This window comes from Poecile atricapillus, chromosome 5 (genome assembly GCF_030490865.1).
Source record: "Poecile atricapillus isolate bPoeAtr1 chromosome 5, bPoeAtr1.hap1, whole genome shotgun sequence".
Lineage (NCBI taxonomy): Eukaryota > Metazoa > Chordata > Aves > Passeriformes > Paridae > Poecile > Poecile atricapillus.
In genome coordinates, this window is record NC_081253.1 from 11,735,492 (window position 1) to 11,757,145 (window position 21,654).

The 21,654-nt window shown below is 44.7% G+C and overlaps 1 protein-coding gene across 1 annotated transcript in view; it reads right to left on the reverse strand.

The window, feature by feature from the left end:
- Positions 1-6,805: 6,805 nt before the first annotated feature.
- GLI2 (GLI family zinc finger 2) overlaps positions 6,806-21,654 on the reverse strand; it is a 189,334-nt gene continuing 174,485 nt past the window's right edge. The window contains exons 11-14 of the mRNA XM_058840548.1: positions 21,027-21,191; positions 16,286-16,567; positions 12,918-13,254; positions 6,806-11,920 (exon numbers count right to left, since the gene is read on the reverse strand). Of these exons, the coding sequence (XP_058696531.1) occupies positions 9,564-11,920; positions 12,918-13,254; positions 16,286-16,567; positions 21,027-21,191 (3,141 nt within the window). The 3' untranslated portion in view covers positions 6,806-9,563. The remainder of the gene's footprint in view (positions 11,921-12,917; positions 13,255-16,285; positions 16,568-21,026; positions 21,192-21,654) is intronic.

Consider the following 21,654-nt stretch of genomic DNA (forward strand, 5'->3'; position numbering starts at 1 on the left):
TGTCTCATTATTTTCTGACATGTGGGTTAATATTAAATTACAATGCCTTAATTTTCAAATCAGGGCTCAATTTGTAAATAAGAGGTTAATAAATAACCTTCCCAGCTGGAGGCCTTATTGTGACTTCATTAAAATAAACTTTTAAATGAGATGAAGCCTTGATGGTACCCACATTTTCTCATCCGGTACATTGCAAAACAAAAAAATTATCTCCTTTGGCTGCCAAAAAAACCTACCTAAAAGTCATTGTGCCTCCAATACATTCCAGTGGTCTTTTAAATGTTCCATATAACTGGACTATACCCTGAATTGCTCCATCTCCTGCTTCCTGACACGTGGAGAACATGCTGAGCTGTCCTTTGGGTGTGACCTTGAGCACACTGTGAGGGCTGCAGGTGGTTGGTGTCACACATTGTGCATCTCAGTGCTCCCTCCCTGGATGCAGCTCGTCGTCTCTCTAAGCTCAGACCAACTCCCTCTTCTTTGTCTGCTTTCTGCTGCATTTCATGTGAGGTTTAGATAGGATATTAGGAAAAATTTCTTCACTGGAAGGGTTGTGAAGCATAGGTATAGACTTCCCAGGGGAATGATGGAATCACCATCCCTGGAAGTGCTCAAAACAAGTGTAGATGTGGTGCTTTGGGACACGGTTAGGTGGTGGATTTGGCCATGTTACTTTTATGGTTGGACTTAGTGATCTTTAGGTTGGTTTTTTCCAACCTAAATGATTTTGTGATTCTCTAATGCTCATGGTTGTGTCTCTCATTACAACTTCCAGTGAAAAAGAAAAGATTTTTCTCACTAGGTGCCACATTCTTCACAGGAATTTCATGTTCTGAGCTGGATTTATGCAGTTGCTGAGATGGAAGGAAAGTTCTGAGTTCTCCACTGAAGGCACACACCTGTGACTGGCATTATTTGGGCCCTGGACCTAAACCAAGCTGGTTTGTTCTTTTCCCATTGCCAATTTCCAGGACAAACGCCATTTTCCTTGTAAAGGGGGAGTTTCCCCTGAGAGAAAAGTAACATATGCATGTTCGTAAATAAAAAATCCCAAACATCCAGCCCCAAAACAAGAATTCCAAGATATCATAGGAAAATTCAAAAAAACAGCCCATTCTTAAAGGAAGCAGCAAGTTGTTCTGTGAGACAGAGGTTGAACTAGTTTTGCTCATGAGTGCTGTTTCTCTGTGCTTTAACTGTGAGAAATGGTAGGCTCAATATTTGTTGTCTTAAGAAAAAACAAAAAACAAAAAAAACCACAGGTCATCTGAGGATTTTTTCCCCCTAATTTGAGTTTTCATTTATTCTAACAGAGAATACTGATGCATGTACACAAGACCTAGTTTACAACTGCAATCTCCTAATGGTTCTCCTGCTATTTTTATTTTAAAAAATGTCTTTTTTTTTTTTTTTTTTCTTTTCAATAGTACTAAAGGTGTTTGAAATACCTTAAAATAATAAACCTCATCCTCTCTATCATTTGGGTTTATTCTGAGGGGAGAAAATGACCTTTTTGTTCACCAGTTGTGCTCACAGAAAAGCCATTTCTAAGTCCTGCTGAATCTGTTGGAATATCTTTGAGCTAGTGCTTTGCCTGAAGGACTTTGTCAGCACTTAAGTAAGAGCTGGGAAAGAGGTTTTACTTCAGCTAATCTACATCTTGTAACACAGTACAGTATTTTGTGTGCTATCTGGAATAACTTTGAACATCACTAGAAATGTGGTTTTTCCTGTTAGAAGGAGGGATGATGCTAGTCTAAAAGGCCCTCATCCCTGTACTTTATTTTACACCTTTTTCTTTTGTGAGATATGCTCAATCCCAACTTCCTGCAAGTGAAACAACTCTGTAGAAAGATCAGGAGTGGAAAATAACTCCATGTGAGTTCCTTAGAGACTTAACTTTTTCTGGTACTGATTCACCTGTGATGAAACCAGCCCATGTTTCTGCATAATAAAGCCTTCTTTAAAAAAAAAAAAAAAAAAAAGACAGTTAAAACATTATTGAAGAAATATGCAGATAATAGTTCAGTTGAAAATCTTTTTGATGTCACTTTTTTACAAGACTACTTGAGAAGTCATGTCTCAGCCCCATGTTCTTGTAAATTCAAGGTTTAGATTTGGAGGGTTTTTCAGATAAAGTTGTCGATGTATTATATGTTATATTTTGGAAAGGCATTGGAATGGGTTCATGTTTTAAATTTCCCTCATAATTTGGGCAAATACAGACCACTTTTTGGAAGTGTTCAATGACCACAAAGCTGGCTCTCATCTCTAAGAAAAGGTTCTCAAACACAGTGGTGTCATTGGTGCTTTCAACACATAGACCACTGCTGATTTGTTCAAAACGCTCCCACTTATTTCCAGTTAATGATGGAAATGCTGGGATCTATTTTCTTTTTTCCAATTAAATAGAAACCTTCACCTGGCTCAGCTCCAGTTTCTATTCCCTGAAAACATTTTTCACATTCTCTGACAAATCTCCTGACGTTGCTAAGACAAGCCATCATTTCCTGAGAGCTCCTCCAGCAAGGTGAGACCTGTTTGGTTCTTGGATGGCTGCTAACAAGGGAAATTCACTGGCCTGCAGGATGTGATTACGATCACCACGAGGAGCACCTTCTGCAGCTGGTGCTGGTGCTACAGGGTGTTCAGTCTTTTGGACTGCAGAGCAATCCCCATTTTCTCACCCCTCCTTAAGATCTCCCAGATAAGCTTACGCCACCCTCTTTGTGTGCCTGGAGTGATGTTTAATCCTCTGTGCATTTCATCGAATTTCACTTATCGTCATTATTGATGAGTGACACAGAGGTTAAACGATTCACATCAAGACATTTTCCAAAAAAAAAAAAAAAAAAATAAAAAGAACACATCAGTTTTGAGTCAGTGGAGACACTTTGCTCAGATGCCAATCAGATGGGTAAGTGCAGCAGGCAGGTTCCTTCCCAGAGGGCTGTTTTGCCAGTGGGGAAAGGGCCCCAGTGAAGCCATCTGGGGATTACCAAGCTCGTGCTGTACAGTAACAGTGGCAGAGAGGGAGAAGCACGTTTGTTTCTTGCAGCTTGGCTGAGCAGCAGAGCCTGGGAGTGCCTTTGCTCTGAGCCCTACAGCCAAGGGCAGGATGCTGGTGCTGCCAAAGGGTGCGGCAGCCCACCTACAGACTCCAGGCCTGGGGCTGGAGCACCTTTCCAAGCCTGCTGCAAATCCATCCCAGCTGTGCTCCTCAGCTACTGTCACTGCTGTGGTCATTTCCCTCGGAGCAGGTGGCTGAAGCTCTCTGGTCACAGCACCTTTTCAGGGAATGGCTGCTTGCACGACTGGTCAACCGAGCAGTCGGCAAAAGAGGTAACAGAGCTAAAAATGGTGCTCTTGTTCCAGAAGTCCTTTATGTGAAGCTCTACAGACCTAAATTCTTCAAAAATACACCCTCATAAGCATCACTTCTTAGTTTTGTTTTTGTCATGGCCAGCTACACCTCACGGCCCATGGAATTTTCCAAGTGGAAGACACACTGGGAGACAAAGCCATGAAGAAAATTAGCCCTGCTTTGTCCAGAGTTTTGCTTCCTTCCCTGCTGCTCTCCTCATTTCATTTGATCTATTTTAACCACTACCACCACAATGTAACACAAACCTTGGTGCTTTGGCCAACATCCAGCTGTGAAATGTGTGCTCTTCTTCTGCATGATTCGCTCTGCAGGTGTCAGGAAAGCTGTTCGTCGTGCTCCTGAGTCAAAAAATGCAACTGTCTGTATGTCAAAGCCTGGAAGAGAAGATGTTTGTATGGGCAGAGCACTCCAGAGTCCTTCCCAGAGTGGAACAGAAAAGGGATAGCGGCAGGGGAGAGAGGGGGCATTTGTGAAGGCTGTCTTTATCTGTACTCTTTCTGTACAGTGAATGGAGAAAGGGAGAGTCCTTTAGAAGAGATTCAGAGCATCAGACCAAGCTTCTGCTTCAAAGTGCTTCCTTAAAAATCCTTTTTCCTTGAAGACTATCCTGGTTGTACTTACTAAGAGTTAAGGCTAGACAGAGGAATGTAGATCACAGATTTATGTAGTCCCATTCCCCGTTTTTTGGTGCAGAAGCTGACTTTTGTGGTGTGCTGCTAGACTTTCTGCTGCCTGCTGATACCACCCTACACATGTTGGTAAAGGTGGGATGGTAAAACAGCCTCTGGCAGGCAAAGGTATCAGCCAGAGAGTTTGCTTTTTGGTAAGCCATCAACATGAGAGATGCTTCCAGAAAGTGCACAGTATTTGTATGCAGCAGCTCTTCCAAAGGTGGCAGCAGGCATGCCACCATGCCCCCTACATATCTGCCTGACAGGTCAGTGTGGAGAAAATGCAAATAGGGAGGCAAGGGACCCATGTTATGAATCAGAAATGCTGGTGCAGGAGGAAGCTACAGTAGTCACAAACCCTCAGCATATGTGAAAACATCGCTTTGTTCTTTTTTTTTTTCCACACCAAACATATTTAATATGGCCATTTCAAGTTTTACATGAAGCATAAATCAAAGAGAAATAAGTGCACTGGGCACAACACGGGTTGTTTTGTAGCTTCTAAATTTCTTAAGTGTTAGGTCATTTTACTTACAAGTTAAATGGCTGTCTGCAAGAGGCCTTGGTTGGTCATAAATTGTCCTTCCAATAATATAAAACACACCATTTGTTTACCACACGTATGCGCTTCCAAGTAGATCCAACAGCTCGTAAAGAACAAGAGCCCCTATGTCATCCCTACAGAGACCACTGCAATAAAGAGCTGTTGGAATGACTCTGTACTCAGTAAGTGCAATCAGATCCAGCAACAGTAGCTTTTATGGGCTTTTTTCTCCCCTCCAGGAAAACCTGAGATATTAGTGCAATATTAAAGAGCTGTGACGGTTTTACCCAGAGTGGGATCTTACTCTTCCTATGCTCCCACTGGTTTTGGGAATGGAGTGAGGTTAACATTCACCAAAGAAGGTCAGAATCAGACGTGTTAGGATGGTTTGTTTTCATAAGGGATATGGTTGATTGAAAAGAAGGTTAATTGAATATTATGCAGCTGCCACAGTAGTATAAACTCCATGCTCTGGCTTATAAACAACATTTGTTGCAGAAGGGTTATTACCTGCTTACAATTGGAGCAGTGAGCCTTTCGTTCCTTGTTTATTCCAGGATGGTAAAGCAGTAAAAATGCACATGCTGGTACATGACCTCAGGTGGGCTCCTAGGAAATCTTAGCCCAGTTTAAGTAATAAATATGTTCTCACACCAGCAGAGGTGTGCCCTGATTGAACTCTGAAGAGAAGCACCAGCTAAAAGCAGCATTTGATCTAGATTACAAACCTACTTGAAGTGTTTGAAGTAGAAAAGAGGCAGGAGCTGATCTGAGTCTCCAAAGCCTTTTGTCAATAGAAAAGATCTGAACAATTTCCTTTTGATAATATTACTGCATTTTAATTGTGATTTCTGTAATCCTTGGACAGTACAGATGGGTGTGGTATTTATCCAATGGATTTACATTTAACAGGATCATTAACACATTCAGTGACTCAACCTCGGATCATGCTGAGGGTGGCCAGATTGGTGTAAGAGATCCACAGGAGTATGGGATTCACCTCTCCCCACTGAAGATGGCATCTAAGCTGGCTACTTGGGATCGCTCTGTAATCAGTGAGGAGAGTGACACATGTCTTTCAGAGGAAAAGTCCACCCCATTCCATGTGTCTAAAACTTAAGGAAATGCTAATTTCACAAGAGGGATGTGCCAATCTCTTGCCATGGACTTTGAAGGAACCCAGAGGGTTTGTCCCATATATAGGAATCCTGAAGACAGGGTGAGGGTTTGTCCCATAAGTACCTGATTCTACCAATCAGCTCAGGAGGGATCCCACAGAGAGGAAAAGGAGTGCATCCTTTTCAGTTGCTTCTGCACGAAACTGCTGGCTCATTTGCACCAAGTGTAATTCACTGATTCACTGGCCAGCTGCTTTGCTCAGCAGCTTTCATTCCAAACTCATTGTGCCCATGAGGATCACCTGAGAACAGTGTTCTCACGCTCCCTTAAAGGCTCCAGCCCTGTGCACACCAACCCACCTCTACAAAAACAAGTTGAAAATCAGTCTCTTGAGAAACAGAGCTGACTCGTGCTGCAGCCAAATTAAATCTTTCTCATCAAGGAGCTGGATGAGACTCTAACTGGATCACAACTGATGTATCTATCAGTTGCTCACCCAATAATTGCTTCCCATCACATACATAATGCACAGATTAATGTCTCCTTTCTTCAAACCCAATATTCAATTTGCCTCTGTCATTGCCCATCACAGCTCTGCTAATCTTTCCTATTTCTGTCTCCTTTTGGACAACGACCAAGTCAGTCAACAAGCCATTTTTATCAAAAATTTTCTGGCTGACTAATTTGTTCAGCCCTTGCTCTGAACCCCTCTCCTGTAGGATGCCTGCTGCACTGCCACTGTCTTTCAAATCACCTCTGCCAAGAGGCAGTGAAAGACACCTGGGCAGCAGGACTGTGCTTGCAGCACACACTGACCTTGCTGCCTCTCTTTCTGCCACCTCCATCTCATCGTTAAGTGGAAGCTCTTCAAGGCAAGACCATTCCACACCTGTGCTGTATCACACACCTGCCCTACCAGCTCCTTACCAACTGTTCCTAAGCACCACCAGAGTCCAACTGACTATGTTGGTGTGGTAAGGACAGACCAAGACCAACCATTTGCCAATAAAAAGAAATAACAACAGACACAATGAATTATGAAAAAAAATTACTTTTTAATGTACAAAAGGTTTATATACAGGTTCAGCATGTTACCTCCATTCTTATGATGTAGAAAACAGCTAAAAATGTTCTTAAGATATAAATTTGACAGAACAATTCACCTACAGTACTTTTAGTAATGATGTCTTCTATACATAATATATACAGTGCTGGAAAGATTATTATAATACTTTTTCAGTAAATGAAGGAAGACCACCACGGAAAAGTCCAAAAAATCTCAAGTCATTGGAGATTTGGTTTTGCTTCTGTATTTGAACTTTTGCTAATGAGATATCTGTGAGGAGGGACTCAGGAGCCATTGTTGCCCTATGCAGCTGTTAAAAAAGCCAGATCAACAATAAAAGGACACACAAAAGCCTGATCCATCTCAGAACAAGGGATGCCCAGTTGTATTTCAAGCATCCAGGACAACATACAATGTCCTAAAACACGTACTGCCCTCTTTTCATAAATGCAAAGGCAAGGGCAAGGTCCATAACTGCAGAAGAATATATACAGCAGACTATAAAACAATCCTTTTAAACACAACTTTCACAGGAGACACAAATAAACAGCCAGGCACCTTGCTTTGCTTCCCTGTCCTCATGCACCCTGGACATCAGCAGGAGTCATTGAGGGGTGAAGGGCAGGGCTGAGAGCACCCTGTGTGCACCCTGTGCATTTGGGATGAGGATGGATGAGAGTGCAGGATGCTGAGCAGCAAGCACCTCCCTACACCAGCCGTACCCTGGGCTACCTGGCAGCAAAGCTGTCCTGAGCCACCCCTGCCAAGCACAGCTCCTGCCTATTTGATATCACAGAGTTTGCCTGGAGGTAGCATTTTCATGTCAGCCCCTGCTCATACTGGGAAGAGTGATCCTGACATCAGTTTGTGCAAAAGGAAAGCAAAGACACCAGAAAACACCTTTATAGAGCTGTCCTGGTCCTGTGCAGGGGTCAGAGTCAGGTGCAAATGAGAACATCTCACTGATATGACAGGGAGATGGACAGGAAAGAGTGGAGCTCTACAGATGCTTACTCAGTCCAGCTGTAAGAACCTGGGCAGGATGTCACACTTGTTCCCTGCCCTCCAACATATGGGTACAAAGTATTTGAGGCTATGAGAGTGGGATGAAGGAGCTGTCCTTGTCCAACACAGTCTGAAGTTAAGCAAGATCTCCTCCCAAGTACATGCACCCCACTGCTTCCACCCTTTTTTCTAATGACAGCAAAAATAAATAATGCAACAAAGATCAACTTACAGGCAGGTGGGAGTGTCTTGGAAACAGATGATCACTATTATGAGCAGTATATTCTGGCAGGGAATTTGGCTTCAGGAGGCCCTGCTCCTCCTATCTCTTCCCTCAATGATGGTTCCAGGAGATTCTCACTGACCAAGCTACTATTCTGACTCAAATACCTGTTTTGAAACTATACACACGTTTAGTGCTGCAGGTGCAGTCTGCCAGTCAAACAAACAACTCAGGTTGACTGTGGTATATTTTTCAGATACAGCAGTGTTTTTCATGATGTGGGACATGTTAAGCTAGCACTGGGTGCATGCCAACAAGCCTGCTTGTGGGGCAGGGTGTTTTGGCTTTGCTTGGCCCCACAGCAGTGCAGCCAGGCACCTTTTGTATGTATGGAGCCCAGGCAGAACCCTGCACTGAGCACATCACACAGCTGAACCCTGGCAGATTAACCTGTTCCCCCAGTACTGCCACAGTGCACACTGCGCTGGAACGACCGTAAAACTCTCTCCACCACCATCACTTGTTTATGTGAGCACCTCAGCATGGAAAACCCACCAGAGAGCAAAGCTGCTGAAAAGCTGCATAGGGATATAGTAATGTGTGCTCCAGCACTCTGACATTAAAGATGAATGTGGGGCACTTGCAGAAAGTCACTATGTTCAGAAGGTGCAAAGTTATGCATGTGTGTCAGTCTGCATGCCAGAGCCTTCCTGCCACGGGGGATTATTTCCCAGTGATTGCTGTTCTCAGGCCTCTGCTCCACTCTGCACATGATATAAACCACGTTGTAAACACATCTGATCAAAGTGTGCATTCACCTTTTATGTGTCTCATCAATGTGTCTTTCCAATGTTTGCTCAGAAACACCACTATGTTTTTATAAATGTACATTTTATATACGCTTCTGACAATACACTATATTTGATTTTTAAAGGAAGAGAGGCCTTGGCTACTTAACAAGAAAGCATGGTAAGGCACTTTGCTGAGAAGCTGTTTGGAAACGTCGCTCTTTGCAAGGTACAAAGGTATTTACGGTATAAAACAATACTGCTGGCAGAGGGCTTGTTTGGAGATATAACTAAACCCTACTCTCATCAGAGCAGAATATGTAGTATGGCTTTTATTCTAACCAAAACTGCATCCTCCCATTTCTTTCTGGGGCGGGTTGAAAATGGAATTATTTTTGCAAATGTAACTAACGGAAAATGATGGGGAGTGCTATTTACAGGGCTTCCCAGAAGGGAGGGCTTCATCTCTAATCACCCTCATGCTGTCTCCTAGCTTGGTGGTGATACCGTTCAGTGCTCTGGGAAATCAAGCCAAAAATATAATACTAGAGGTGCACCCTTGTGGTACTGAACTGCCTGCATATAGTTTACATAATTATGTACACAGACTTTTTAAAATTTTCATTTTGAAATCCTTTAACGTATTTAACACTTATAAAAAACCCTACTCTATTGAAACAGATTATTTCTGAAAAGCACATTCATACAACTGCTTCACGCAGAGCCCCTTGGATGGCACCAAGGCCTTGTGCTTTACCGTTACGACATCATGTTTAGAAATTTACTCTCTTCCGCCAGCGTGGTTAGCATGGAGCTCATATCACCTATTGCCATATTGCTTATCCCTGCAGGTATAGTGGGCAGTGTCAGAGAGTTTCGTGGAGTCGTCAGGCGAGAGGAGTTCTGGGAGAGGTTCTGCAGGATGCTGGGGCTCAGGGTTCCCGACATCAGGCTCGAATGGTCCCCATCATCCATGATGGCATCAAAATCTATCTGGGGTGGCTCAAGACCTTGAGAGTCCACTGTGCTGGACACCTGGTTTGTTCCTGGGGAAGGCAGAGTGGCTGGCTTGCTGTTTTGTGTGCACTGCTGCTGCCTGACCCGGCAGTCCGCGTGGTTATCAAAGCCGTTGTTCTGTTCATACATGTGGATTTGGCCGTAATAGTACATCAAGTTGTTGTCCCTCGTGCCCTCTGCGCACTGCTGGGCTGGAGTCAGCAACATGTCGCTGGTTCTTTTATGCATGGCCTCTGTCGTCTCCTGGCCAGGGCTGATGGTGCTTGAAGGATGGGGAGTTCTCATGTAGCCCAGCTGCTGGGCGGTGCGGACCCCTCGGGGTCTGCTGCCCGGGTTTGGCTCCGGTGGAGGACGAGGCTGGATCATGCCAGGTGGATATGCCTGTGCAGCTGAACCCATCACGCTCTGCTGAGGCTCAAAACTGGGCTGGTTGGAGGTCATGATGGGCTGAGGAAAGGTCTCCTGAGCCACAGGGAAGTTCAGGTGGCTTGGCTGAGATGAGTAGTTCTGCTGACTCGGTTCGTGCATGACCTGTCCCAGCACTGTGCGCTCACTGTTGCTCCTGACCATCAAAGAAGGATCGGTTGCCATGTCCATTTGCTGAGGGTGAAGGTGGGGTCCAGACTTCGTTGCCATGTTGCTACAATTAGGAGAGATCTGACTTGGGTTGCCACTGATTGCACTGGGGCTCAGCATCTGATGTGGTTGGTTATACCCCGCGTGCAAGCCCATATCGGGGTTCATGCTGGGACCTAGGCTCATGGGCTGCTGCCGCAGCTGCATGCAATTTAGCCTCTGCCCATCCATGCCCATGTTTCTCTGCATAAAGCTCTGCTGTGTTGCATTCATGCTGTTGTCTGGAAGCTGCATCTGTTGCTGACTGTAGTTCTGGTACTGACCGAAGTTCTGCTTCTGCTGGACCACCGCTAAGTTCCCTTGTGAAAACTGCTGCTTCGACTGATTGGACATGATATCAACTGTGCCCGAGCTGACTTCATTCCACTGGACAGGCATGTTATTTTTATTCATGTCTGAAGAAGTATCAAAACTCATGGAACACTCTGCCATCATGGGTCCCAAGTGGCTCATGTTTGCCTCAGCCACTGCCATCCTGCGCTGGCTGGGCAAGGCTGGAGGCTGCAGCTTCCCACTGCCTTGGAAGTTCTGCATCTCATTGCTGTACCCCATGGAAGTGCTCTCGGCCACTGTCCCATTGCTCTGGGATTTGATGTACTGTACCACATCATCTGGCAGCATAATGTCATCATCTCCAATGGGCACGTCTGTCTCCCCAGACATGGTTTCCATGGTGATGTTTTCACTGATGCTCAGCGGCCGGGGTGAGTATGTGTGCCGGGGCAGGCTCCCATCTGAGCGCCCGTAGCTCTGGAGACCAAAATTCCTCCTGTCCGTGGGGTGTGCAGGATGGAAGGGGTTCACACTGTTGGTGCTGTTGAAGCGGTGAACTCGTGGAAGAGCCTGGGGATCTCCAGGAGGTCTCCTCACTGGGTCACTTGCCCGTCTTGTGCAGTTGCCCTGCACCTCATGGGGAAATGCTGGAGCTGATGGGTAGCCATAGGTGTTACCATCGCTGCAACGCCTGGGGCCTGGTGGGAGGCGGATGGAGGGCAAGGTGGGGTCTGGTCCATCCATAAGCGAGATCCTGTTCTTCAGGGTCATCCTCTCCATGTTTGGCAAGGGAGTTGGGGGAGGGCCCCCTGTGGCAGCAGCATACTTGGCTTTCAGCCTGTAGTGCTGAGCTGGCGTGAGGTTCAGCAGACCCGGCATCCCGCTGCACTGGCTTGCCTCGCTCGACCGGCGGGAGGCATCCGTGGAAATCGGGTCATAGGAGTCAGCAGAGCTTGTGTTGTTGGGGCGGTGCCCGAGATGTGAAGCCTCACTGGAACGGCGGCTGGAGAAGTACGGGGAGATCCCTGAGGATCTGCGGCTGACAGTGTAGGCAGAGCTGACGGTGCTTGTTGTACTATCACGGCGCTCGTTGAGTTGGTTCAGCATTGTAACCTCGTTGACAGACAGCTCCATTATTCTGGGGTTAGGCAGCATAGCAGAAGAACCACCACTGTTTTCTAGAACAGAACCTGAAAGAAAGGTTGCAGGGAAGGAAAAGGTTAGCTGAGAAATTTCACTTTGTAGTGTTCTAGGTGCCAGAATACAGACCCACAAAGCCACCCCCAAATATTTAATAGGAGTGATGGTGAGTTTTGCGTAATGCTAGTGAATTCAAAGCTTCATTTCCAGCTCTATGTTCATGCAAAGGGAGCAAGAAGTCTGGAGATAGAAGTTAAGTCCTTGCTGCAGAGTGCTTGTAACATGTACACTCATACTCAGCTTCTGAGGAAATGTCTGCACATGGGCTTCCCTCAGTAAGACAAAGGTAGGACTGGTGTGAGCAGTGCCACAGGGACAGCACATAACTACAACCACAGCTACTCTCTGAGACAGATGCACAACAGTCAGGGAGAGCCCAAAGGTTGACATTCAAAGACTCTTCCAAGAGTAACCCAAGAAGCTCTGAGCATCTACTATAACCCAGGCATTATGCCTTTGGATTTCTTGGCCAAGTTAGAGGATCTCTAGAAGGTTCAAAAAGATGGTTTTACCAGGAATCACCAGCCAGTGGGCAATGAGCATACGAAGCTGGAGGCAATAGCCAGGAGCTTCTGAGTTTCAAAAGGCCTGTCAGAGCAAGATTATGAAGGGAGGTCTTGTCTGAATTGCTGCTCCAGTGCCTTCCCATGAAGCACATTATCCCTTGGGGAACTGTTACTGCTGAAGAAATGCAAGCAGTCTTGCGGCTATAACCGGGACAATGAGGACAGCTGTGTCTGGGTTCTGGGCAGGCTCAGAAACAAGGACACCAACACCTCTGTCTCCCTTTGCAGGTCTGTAGAACTGAGCACTTGGGTTTCTCTCGTACATCACCAGATGGCTGTGTTTATACTCAAGTTGTCCATTTTACCTGATGTCTTTATCTATCAAAATGATCCTCATTCCTCCAGGGCAGACTCTTGGTTGTGAAACCAGAGTCAAACTCTGGAAGGTTCCTACAGGACATGGTCCAGGCCCAGGGCTTACCATTTCCTGAGATGGGAGGCAGCTTGGTGTTTCTGGCTTGTGGAGCTGGGCTCACCCATGAGCAGGAATCCTTAACTGTCTTGAGTTTCTCTTTCTTGAGCTGTTCAAGTCGTTGCATCGTCGTCATGTGTTTCCTTAGCTGCAGGCTGACTGCCGAGTTACCAGATGAGACCGTTGAGTCCACGACAGGAGCGTTGTCATCCAACGCCGTCAGATCTCCCAGACTTCCCCCGCTGTGCATGTTCATTTCTACTCCACTGTCATTGTTGTTGGTGCTGCCAAGGGGTGATGGCTCACTGCTGCATGACGACTGGCCACCAGGACTGGACTGACACATCTTGGGGAGGGAAAAGAGGAAAAAGAGTTGGGGAGGTAAAAACATGGATGGAAAGAAATCAGGAGCCCAACATCCCCAGTGTTAGTCTGGGAGGTTAGGAGAGCTCCTATCCTAGGCTCTCCCCTGTCCTGTTACCCCTCCCTGCTGCAGGATCTCAGCTCTTCCAAAAGGCTCTCTCTTGTGAGAGGAGGATGGGACAGCACCCCACAGCTGGAAGAACCATGGTGATTCAACTGCAAGATGGAGAGAAACCAAATGCTATTCCTTCAAAAGAAGGACAGATGTTTTTCGAAGAAAAGCAGCACGTCACCTGGTTGTGCAAGGTATATTGCAGCAAACACTGGCTTATCTAACATGGGATCAAGGCTTAAGTATTTCAGACACAACGTATTTCTGTCTTTAAAATACCCTAACATATAATTAGGTTAGCTGACAAACTTCCCTGCCAGATAAAAACCTGGTTCACTGTTTGCAAACTCCCACTTGCAGATAAGGCAGATAAGCACCATAAATATTTATTTTATTTACATTAGGAATGTAAACTACTCACATTGAGTAGTTTATTTGCAGCAGACACTATATGGTCTGAACTTGCTCTGCTACTGCTACCAAACAGGATATGCCTGGCTTTTCCGCTCCAGGCCCATGCTCCAGCAAAAAATGGGGAGTGCTGAAAATGCAGTGCACTCTGCCCTGGGCCAAGGTGGGAATGCAGAGTGCTGCAGTGTTTTTACTGAACTCCATAGCAGCCCCCCATGGGCAGGGTTGACTAGCTGTGATTGCCCTTCAGTCCAGATGATAGAGATTGCAATCCCAAGATTTAATGGTAAATTGTGATGCTGGGAGAAAGGTGGCAAAAGGAATTCTTGGGCACTGCATGCTCCCCATTTCTGCACTCAAGAAAATTTCTCCTATCCCTCCCCACTGCCCCACATACTTCCACTTCTACCCTGTGAGGGTCAAATGGAGACATATCTGCAGGAGATCATGCTTTATATGGCTATTTTAATACAAAGGAGTTCTTTGCTCACCTTAGTACCGACTGTCCTTAGGAAGGTAGAGTAAGGAAGGATAAGTGGGAATAAAGAACAGGTTGTTAGGACAAAGACAGCATTAACAAAAAAGACCAGGTTAGTAAAAGAAGGAAGAGGGAAATGCAGAATACAGCACAAATTACCAACATACCCCCACTCCAATATCTCATCTTCCCTGCCTTCCCTCTTTAGAGGCACAAATAAAAGCTCCTAGGAGAGACTTTCTACCTGTTTCCATGGGTTTGAGGTGACACACAAACATGGGTCAAAACAAGGAGCCTGGGAATGATGAGAACCAGTGAGGCATCTCACCCCTCCCACCACCCCAACCTTAACCACAAAGCAGGAGTTGGATGTGGACCCACCAGATGAGATGCCACCTGTTAGACGTGCACAAATGAAGTATGAAGTGCTAGAGAGGGACAGGGAAGAGAAACACATGACCCAGGGCCCTGCTGCCAGTGAAGTGGTTTGGCTGGAACCCTGGGAGCACAGAGTGCTAGGAAAACAATCCCATACCTTCAGGAGAAGCAGGGTGGGGACTTGTAATTGTGTTAGTGTTTTCATAGGAAAAAAACAGTAAAACACATGGAGGAAGAGTATTGGAGAAACGTCATCCTGTCCAGTGGTTCTCACACTCAGCTTTTGTAACACAGTACAGAACCTCATCACATGAAACTGTTTCTTTAGTCAATTAGAGATATTCTGGATGTGTAAATACTAATTTTTTTCCCCAACTGAAACATGCTGCTGATTAGTAATTTGTCCAACAAGACATCCCCTAACCCTTCTGAGAAAATCTTTGTAGCTCCAGGGGATGTTTTTCACAGAAATAATAATCTTTTAGCCTGGATTTGAATCAAGAAAATATATATTTTGGAGCTCAAAGTCCTTTCAGCTCAAGTGGGAAGTCTGGGGAATATGTGAACACTCCTTTGCAGGTGAAGGTCTTTTCTCCTGAATCCAGCCCATACCCTGTCCCACTCTGAGCTGATGCAGCAGACCAGAACTTTGGGTACAAAGTGAAAAGAAACAAAAGGCAAAAGTGATTTGTGTGTTGCAATGCTCCGTCTCCGCCTCCATCCTGGATGGGGTGGAAGAGGTTTGATGTGTTTGAAACCACCACTATACACAGCTCATTAGCACCACTGACCATACTACTGCCAATTGTGGAGCTTCTGGACAGAAAGCTGAAAAATGGTTTTTGCTTCAGGTGCTGGAGCTGTAAAGCTTGATCATGGTTAAGTGATAGTCTGTACTCTGTGGGTTACAGCATTGCTCCCATATTTATTCCTAATTTCACTTCCCTGCCCCATCATCCTGCTACAATTTTCTATGGCAGCTGGGAGTCATGTATCAAATTTCTGTACTCCTGAGTAATCTGCTCTAGCCAACCTCAACTGACCAGGGAGGTGGGACTAGATGATCTCAAGAGGTCCCTGACAATCCCAGTGATTTTGTGCTTCTGTGTATGGTGGACAGGATCAAGGAATTGAACTTACTTTAAGATACTCAACAAAAATAAAACAACTAGTTTTATCCCCACTGGCTTCATCAAACAGCAGCAGACTAGAAAGAGAAGGAGTGAAGGGTACAGGGAAGAGGAAAAAAAGGACTACTTAAGTCAGGATCTTTGTTTCAAAAAGAGTTCATCCATCTGTGGTCATTGCTCAGTTTAAACTGGTGAGGTAGGTAAAGCTCATTTGACCACAATACTCTTGGGTTTTACCCACTTTCACAGCACAGGAATGCCAAGCTCAGAACAGGAATGCCAAGTACAGTCATTCCCCCATGACTACAAAGGCAGGAATTTATGATGTAGGAAGGTACAAAATGTACTGGACTGTGCCCTGACCTGCAGTTTCATTTCCGGACTTGAACTCTATGGTTGAAGGGCACCTGCCCAGAGAGATTAATGGAATACAAATGCTTCCTGCCCCTACTGCGTCAGAGAGATCAGGAACCACATAATTTCTCCCAAAAGCAACTGCTCTTACCACAGAATTCTCTGTTTTTATCGTTTTGACTTGTAAGCAATCCTCCATGCCCCTCGTGGTGCTGTTGGCCTCGGGGCTCTCCTCTGACACCTTGCTGCTCTGCTTGGCGCTTGCCTCATTGTCCCCATTTTCCTTGAGCGGAGGTGGCCTCGGGTGAACATCATTGCGCTGCTTCTTTGTGACGTGAGCATCAGGTCCGTGCACCGTCTTCACATGTTTTCTGAGGGAACTGGGGTCTGTGTACCGCTTCGTGCAGCCAGGGATTTTACAGACGTAGGGTTTCTGTCAATACAAGCAAATCTTGGGTTATATTTAGAATAACCCCAAATATTCCAGGTACAGCGTATGGGCCAAGAAAATACAATGAGCACAGCAGCAGGCAGCAGCAAAATGTGGAGCATCTGCTCTGCAGGACTCTGTAAGACTGAGATATGGAAGATGTGATATATGGGCTGCTGCTGATCCACACAGACTTGGCTGGTCATCTCATGTTGGCTAAACTCTTGTTTTCAGTTTCTGGATCAAAGGACAGCTCAGAATTCATGAAATACTTTCCTAGTATTACTTTCCCATGTATGTATTTGCTCGGGTGGCCACAGGAATGTTTCCTGATTAAGGATGGGAGGGAGGTGATGTAGCGGACCGGGCATAACACATTTGCTCTGCTAAGGTGGGGTCTACACCAAGAAAATGTCTGAAACCTTTGGAAGTCCAGTGAATTCAAGCCAGACTGGATTCACCCTACTCAATCTATCATACCACTCCAACACCTGTCACCTTGAAATCTCCTATTGTGCAAAACAAACCACAGGCATGCAATGTTTTTTTCAGATGACAGCACTCTATCCCGAATTCATGAATCATTGATTGCCATAGGAAAAACAAGGCTGAAGCCATGCTTCTGAAAACAGAAGCCAGCAAACAGATACTTTTATTCTTTTAACTTTTTTTATTTTACTGAGTCTTCAATTCCAAAGTGTATTAGCACTGCAGTTGTTTGAGCTGTTGCTGCTGCACTGGAAGCTCTGAATTCATCACAAGTTCTGCTTCTGGCCTCACAACTACTCTATGTATTTTTCTGCCAATGCACTAGGACAGATTCATGAGAAAAAACAGACAGATGATATTTGAAGGCTACCCAATATGACCATTCCTATTCATTTTTAAAAATTCTGTTTTGTAATTTTGTCCAGGAACTTAAGTGAAAAAATACAAAGGAGTATATATTCTTTGCAGAAAGCCGGTATCATCACATGAAAAACACTGAAAGTCTGCTTTGTATTCAAAAGCATGCTTCCTGACTGATCTTGGCACATCACTCAAACCAGCTAAATCCACGTATCACCCCACTGAGGTAAATATTGAATATATTTTAAAGCTGGGTAAACCAAAGCATAAAAATTAAGAGTTTAAAAATATCATGCAACCTTTTGGACAAGCATTATAGAAATATTATTACTGCTATTAAGCCTTATTACAAAGAACAGAACCCCCACCATATGTGCTGGAAAATCCTGTATATGAACAGTTCAAAGATTTTTTATAAATACTTTATAGGCTCAATAGTTCTGATTTTTCTGACCCTAGCAATTAGGGTAACATGATCACTGTAGCTTGGACAGCAGACACTCCACCTAAGGGGATTCAATCAACCTTTTCATCAGGCCATACCCCTTGCAACTGAGCTGAGCACAACTGCTGTTTCATTGGTATGCCTTTGTCTATCCCCGGGTAATCCAGATTCTGACATCCAGTGACATTTTCACCCTAGTGAAGTCAAGAGTTTAGATATCTCAGATTCCTCCCTCCTACTCTCATGCACATACAGGGTAATACTCCTTAAGGTGGGAGAAATGGAGAACTCCCCATGCACTAAGCAGAACTGGATTTATGTGTTTTACCCTTGCTCAGCTTGAGCTGCTGAAAATGTCACTCTGAGTCTTTGGCTGGTCATGGACTCATGCCACTTCTCTGTGTATGCACTGGAGAGGGTCACTCATCCAAAAATGATAAAAGCCCTTTTTCCAGGTATAACCTTGAAGGTATCCCCTGAAGGGATTCACACAGTCACTGAAGGTTTAAAATGAAATAGTGTGTATGACATTTCAACAGTCAAACCAAAGCCAGTGTGGTATCATATCCCCAGCCTTGAACTTCAGCATGTCTGGACCATACACCTATGTCCTGTCACACAATGACAGTGACAAACACAGGGAACCTAGAACTTCCCCCTTAGAGGAGACTTGGATGACTAACTATGAAACTGGTGTATTCCAAGTAAACACTGCAAGCAGAGGAAAATATTTAGAAGGTAGCTAGGAGCCACAATAGCTGCCAATGGGTAATGGGAAATATTCACAGACACAAAACTTCTGCTTTGCATTTGTGTGGTTCTGTGAGCCAAGGCCTCAGTACAGTTTGCTAAGCCAGTGGTCATGGCCACAGCTGGACACGGGACTCTCGCCTGGGCCTGCTGCCCAGTGTGATGAGCTTTGCTGTGAGGGATACCATCTGTTGTAAAGGATCATGTTATATGATCCTCAAAAAGAGGGTGTCAAAAATACGGCCCAGAGAGAGCCATTGTATGCAGCCTACAGATCTCCCACAAGTCTTGGGGTGTGTCTGTACTGCATTAAGGAGGGTTGAACAGCAGTTCAGGAGTGATCATGACTGCAAAATGTAAGATTGTTTGAATAGTGGCAGTGCCTTGTAGTTCCCATGGCAAGGCCAGCTGGTCTTGTACAGATCCTCCACTAGTGTCTGTGCTGTTCCTATACCACAGAAGGGGCTGGTGTCCTTTAGGAGAAGCAACTGCAGAGGATAAAATCTCTATCTCTTATCTGAGTCTTCAATTTGCATTGTTTGAAAGCAGCTTGTGCCAAGTGTCAGCATATTTAGATTGGGGTCCACAACAGACATGGGGTTGGATGCTCCTGCCCTACAGCCTCACCTTCTGGCATGAGGGAACCCAAATGATTTGACTTTTAAGTGTATTCAAGCTCTGTTCAGATGAAGTGAGGAGTCATCCCAAATCCAGTGCAGCTCCTGATCTGGATCACTTGGGAATCTGAACCCATTGGAGAAATTACATTTACTAACACATTCAAAAGGAAAATTCCACAAGGGATATTAGCTGGCTCAGATGGAAAAGTGCCTTGCCTAGAAAAGCTCCTAGTAAAGCTCCAGGAATCTGAGCTCAAGTGATCTAGGGGCAAAAAAGTCGCTCACATGCTGTCAGTGTGTCTCACTCAGCACAGACTGGGCTGAGTGAGTCTGTATCCAGCACTGAAAGCTGTACCAGCAGTCTTGATCCATTCACATGAGAATCCTTAGGAACTGAAGAAAGATGGAAATTTCCTTTAAGACAGGAAAAAACGTTGCAAATATGTAAATCTTCAGTGGCTTGATTGATTTATTCAGCTTATGAGCAAGAATACAGAGAGTGGCTTAACACTGCAAAATTAAGAGGTGGAAATATCAACAATGAAAAGGACATTGGTTCCATCACTGGAGGAAGGCAGAAAAAACATCCAAGCCTGAAGAATGAGGAGTTTCCAACACCTAAAATGTGAGATTAAACCACAGTTGCCTACCTTTCAGGGGAAGAAGCTTTAAGATAGAAAAACGATGTGGTCAAATATCACTTACTGGGAATGCAGGATGCTGAGCAGACGAGTCATTGCAACCTATCTTTTTGGTCCCTTCTGGCCTCAGGGTTGCTGTAGCCTTAAAACAATTCCAAACTATCCAGTTTAAGTGTCAATATGTTTCATTTTAACTCATGTCTTGCTGGTGGAGAACAATTCTGACATTTGGGTTCATACCCAAACCAATGCAAACAACACTGGGATCCTGGTCATTCATCAGCTCATCTCAGCATCATCTCAGCATAGAAGAGGATTCTAGATTTTGAGTCCTTATTCTCACTCAAACAGAATCTCTGAAACCTACAGAGCTTTGGTTATCACTGACTGATACTATGCCAGAGATAAAAATACTCCCAACAAGCCCTTTGTAGACACAGCATCGCTTCAAAAGGCTGTCAACCGTGGAACTGCGTTCCGTTCTCCAGTAGTCTATATTTAACTGTTGCAAATTAGGCTACAGACTGAATTCTTCATGGCTGAAAACACTATTAGAACTTTAGAGTGTTGTTTTTTCTTCCCCTGTCAGCTAATTAGTGGTAATATAAATTTCAATCGTCGGCTGTGGTTGATTGCAACAGACCATCACATGCGTTACAATAAAGGCAATTTCCTCTGCTCCCCAACTACTAATAGTGGGTCTTAATTATCCAAGGTTAACAAAGCATTGCATTGTGCTCTATCATTGTACATCAAACGATGGAGGGAGTATTACTTCCAGAGCATCAGGATCCAGGGTAGCTGTTACATTACTGCAAGTCTGCTCCACAGTAATATTAAACACCACTTGCACAACTGTACTATACTATCTCTGCTATTAAAAATTATAAATTTGGAAAACGCTTGTTTTCATTTCCAAAGTCGATTAAAAAGTTTGCATAATTTAACATCTGTTTATGATTTCAAACACAGCTTTCATAAATGTAAAGCTAATGTGGTCTGGCTCCCCAGCAAAATAAATCCCATTAAAAAAAGAAGATAAACCTCTCATTACAGTAGGTTTCTTTTTACATGCGTCCAGTGTGTAAAGTGTATGTTTATTGTCAGCAAAATTTTAAAAAAAGCCCTCCGTTGAGCTGTGGTGAGCCCAGGCTTACCTCATTGGAATGTGTCCTGTTCTGGTGCTTGGCTCTGTCCGAGGCATTGGAAAAGGCTTTATTGCAGCCTTCGTGTTCACAGACATAAGGTTTTTCTCCAGTGTGGGACCTCAGGTGTGTCTTTAAATTCTCCAGGCGGGAATAGGCTTTGGAACAACCCTCAAACTAAAATTAAAAAAACACATGAGGAGTGATTAATTAACCAGAAAAATTTGATTTTCCCCCTGCCTAAACCCTTCTCATCTGTTTCTCATTCTTTTTTTTTTTTTTTTTCTTCTTTTTAAAGGGCTTGTGTTTTAGGGAACAACATCCACTTTGTTGGGAGAATTTGCTTCCCTAGGCAGGCCGAGAGTTTCAGCAGTGAGTCATATTTGAGGTGCTACTCCTTGTTGGGTAGTTGGGTACCCACCTGACATTTCAACAAGTGAGTCTTTTTTCCAGCAGTGCTAAACACCCCTCTGCTCCTCCCAGAGCTCTCGTAGCCTCTCCTGCCCCCACTTTGCATCTAAAACACTCAGAAACAGGGGCCCCCTCCTTCCCACCTAGAGAACTAACAGCTTCTCCACAGTCTGACCAGCCTTGCAACTTCACTAGCACCAGCACTGGAAAGGGCAGACAGTTCCCTAAC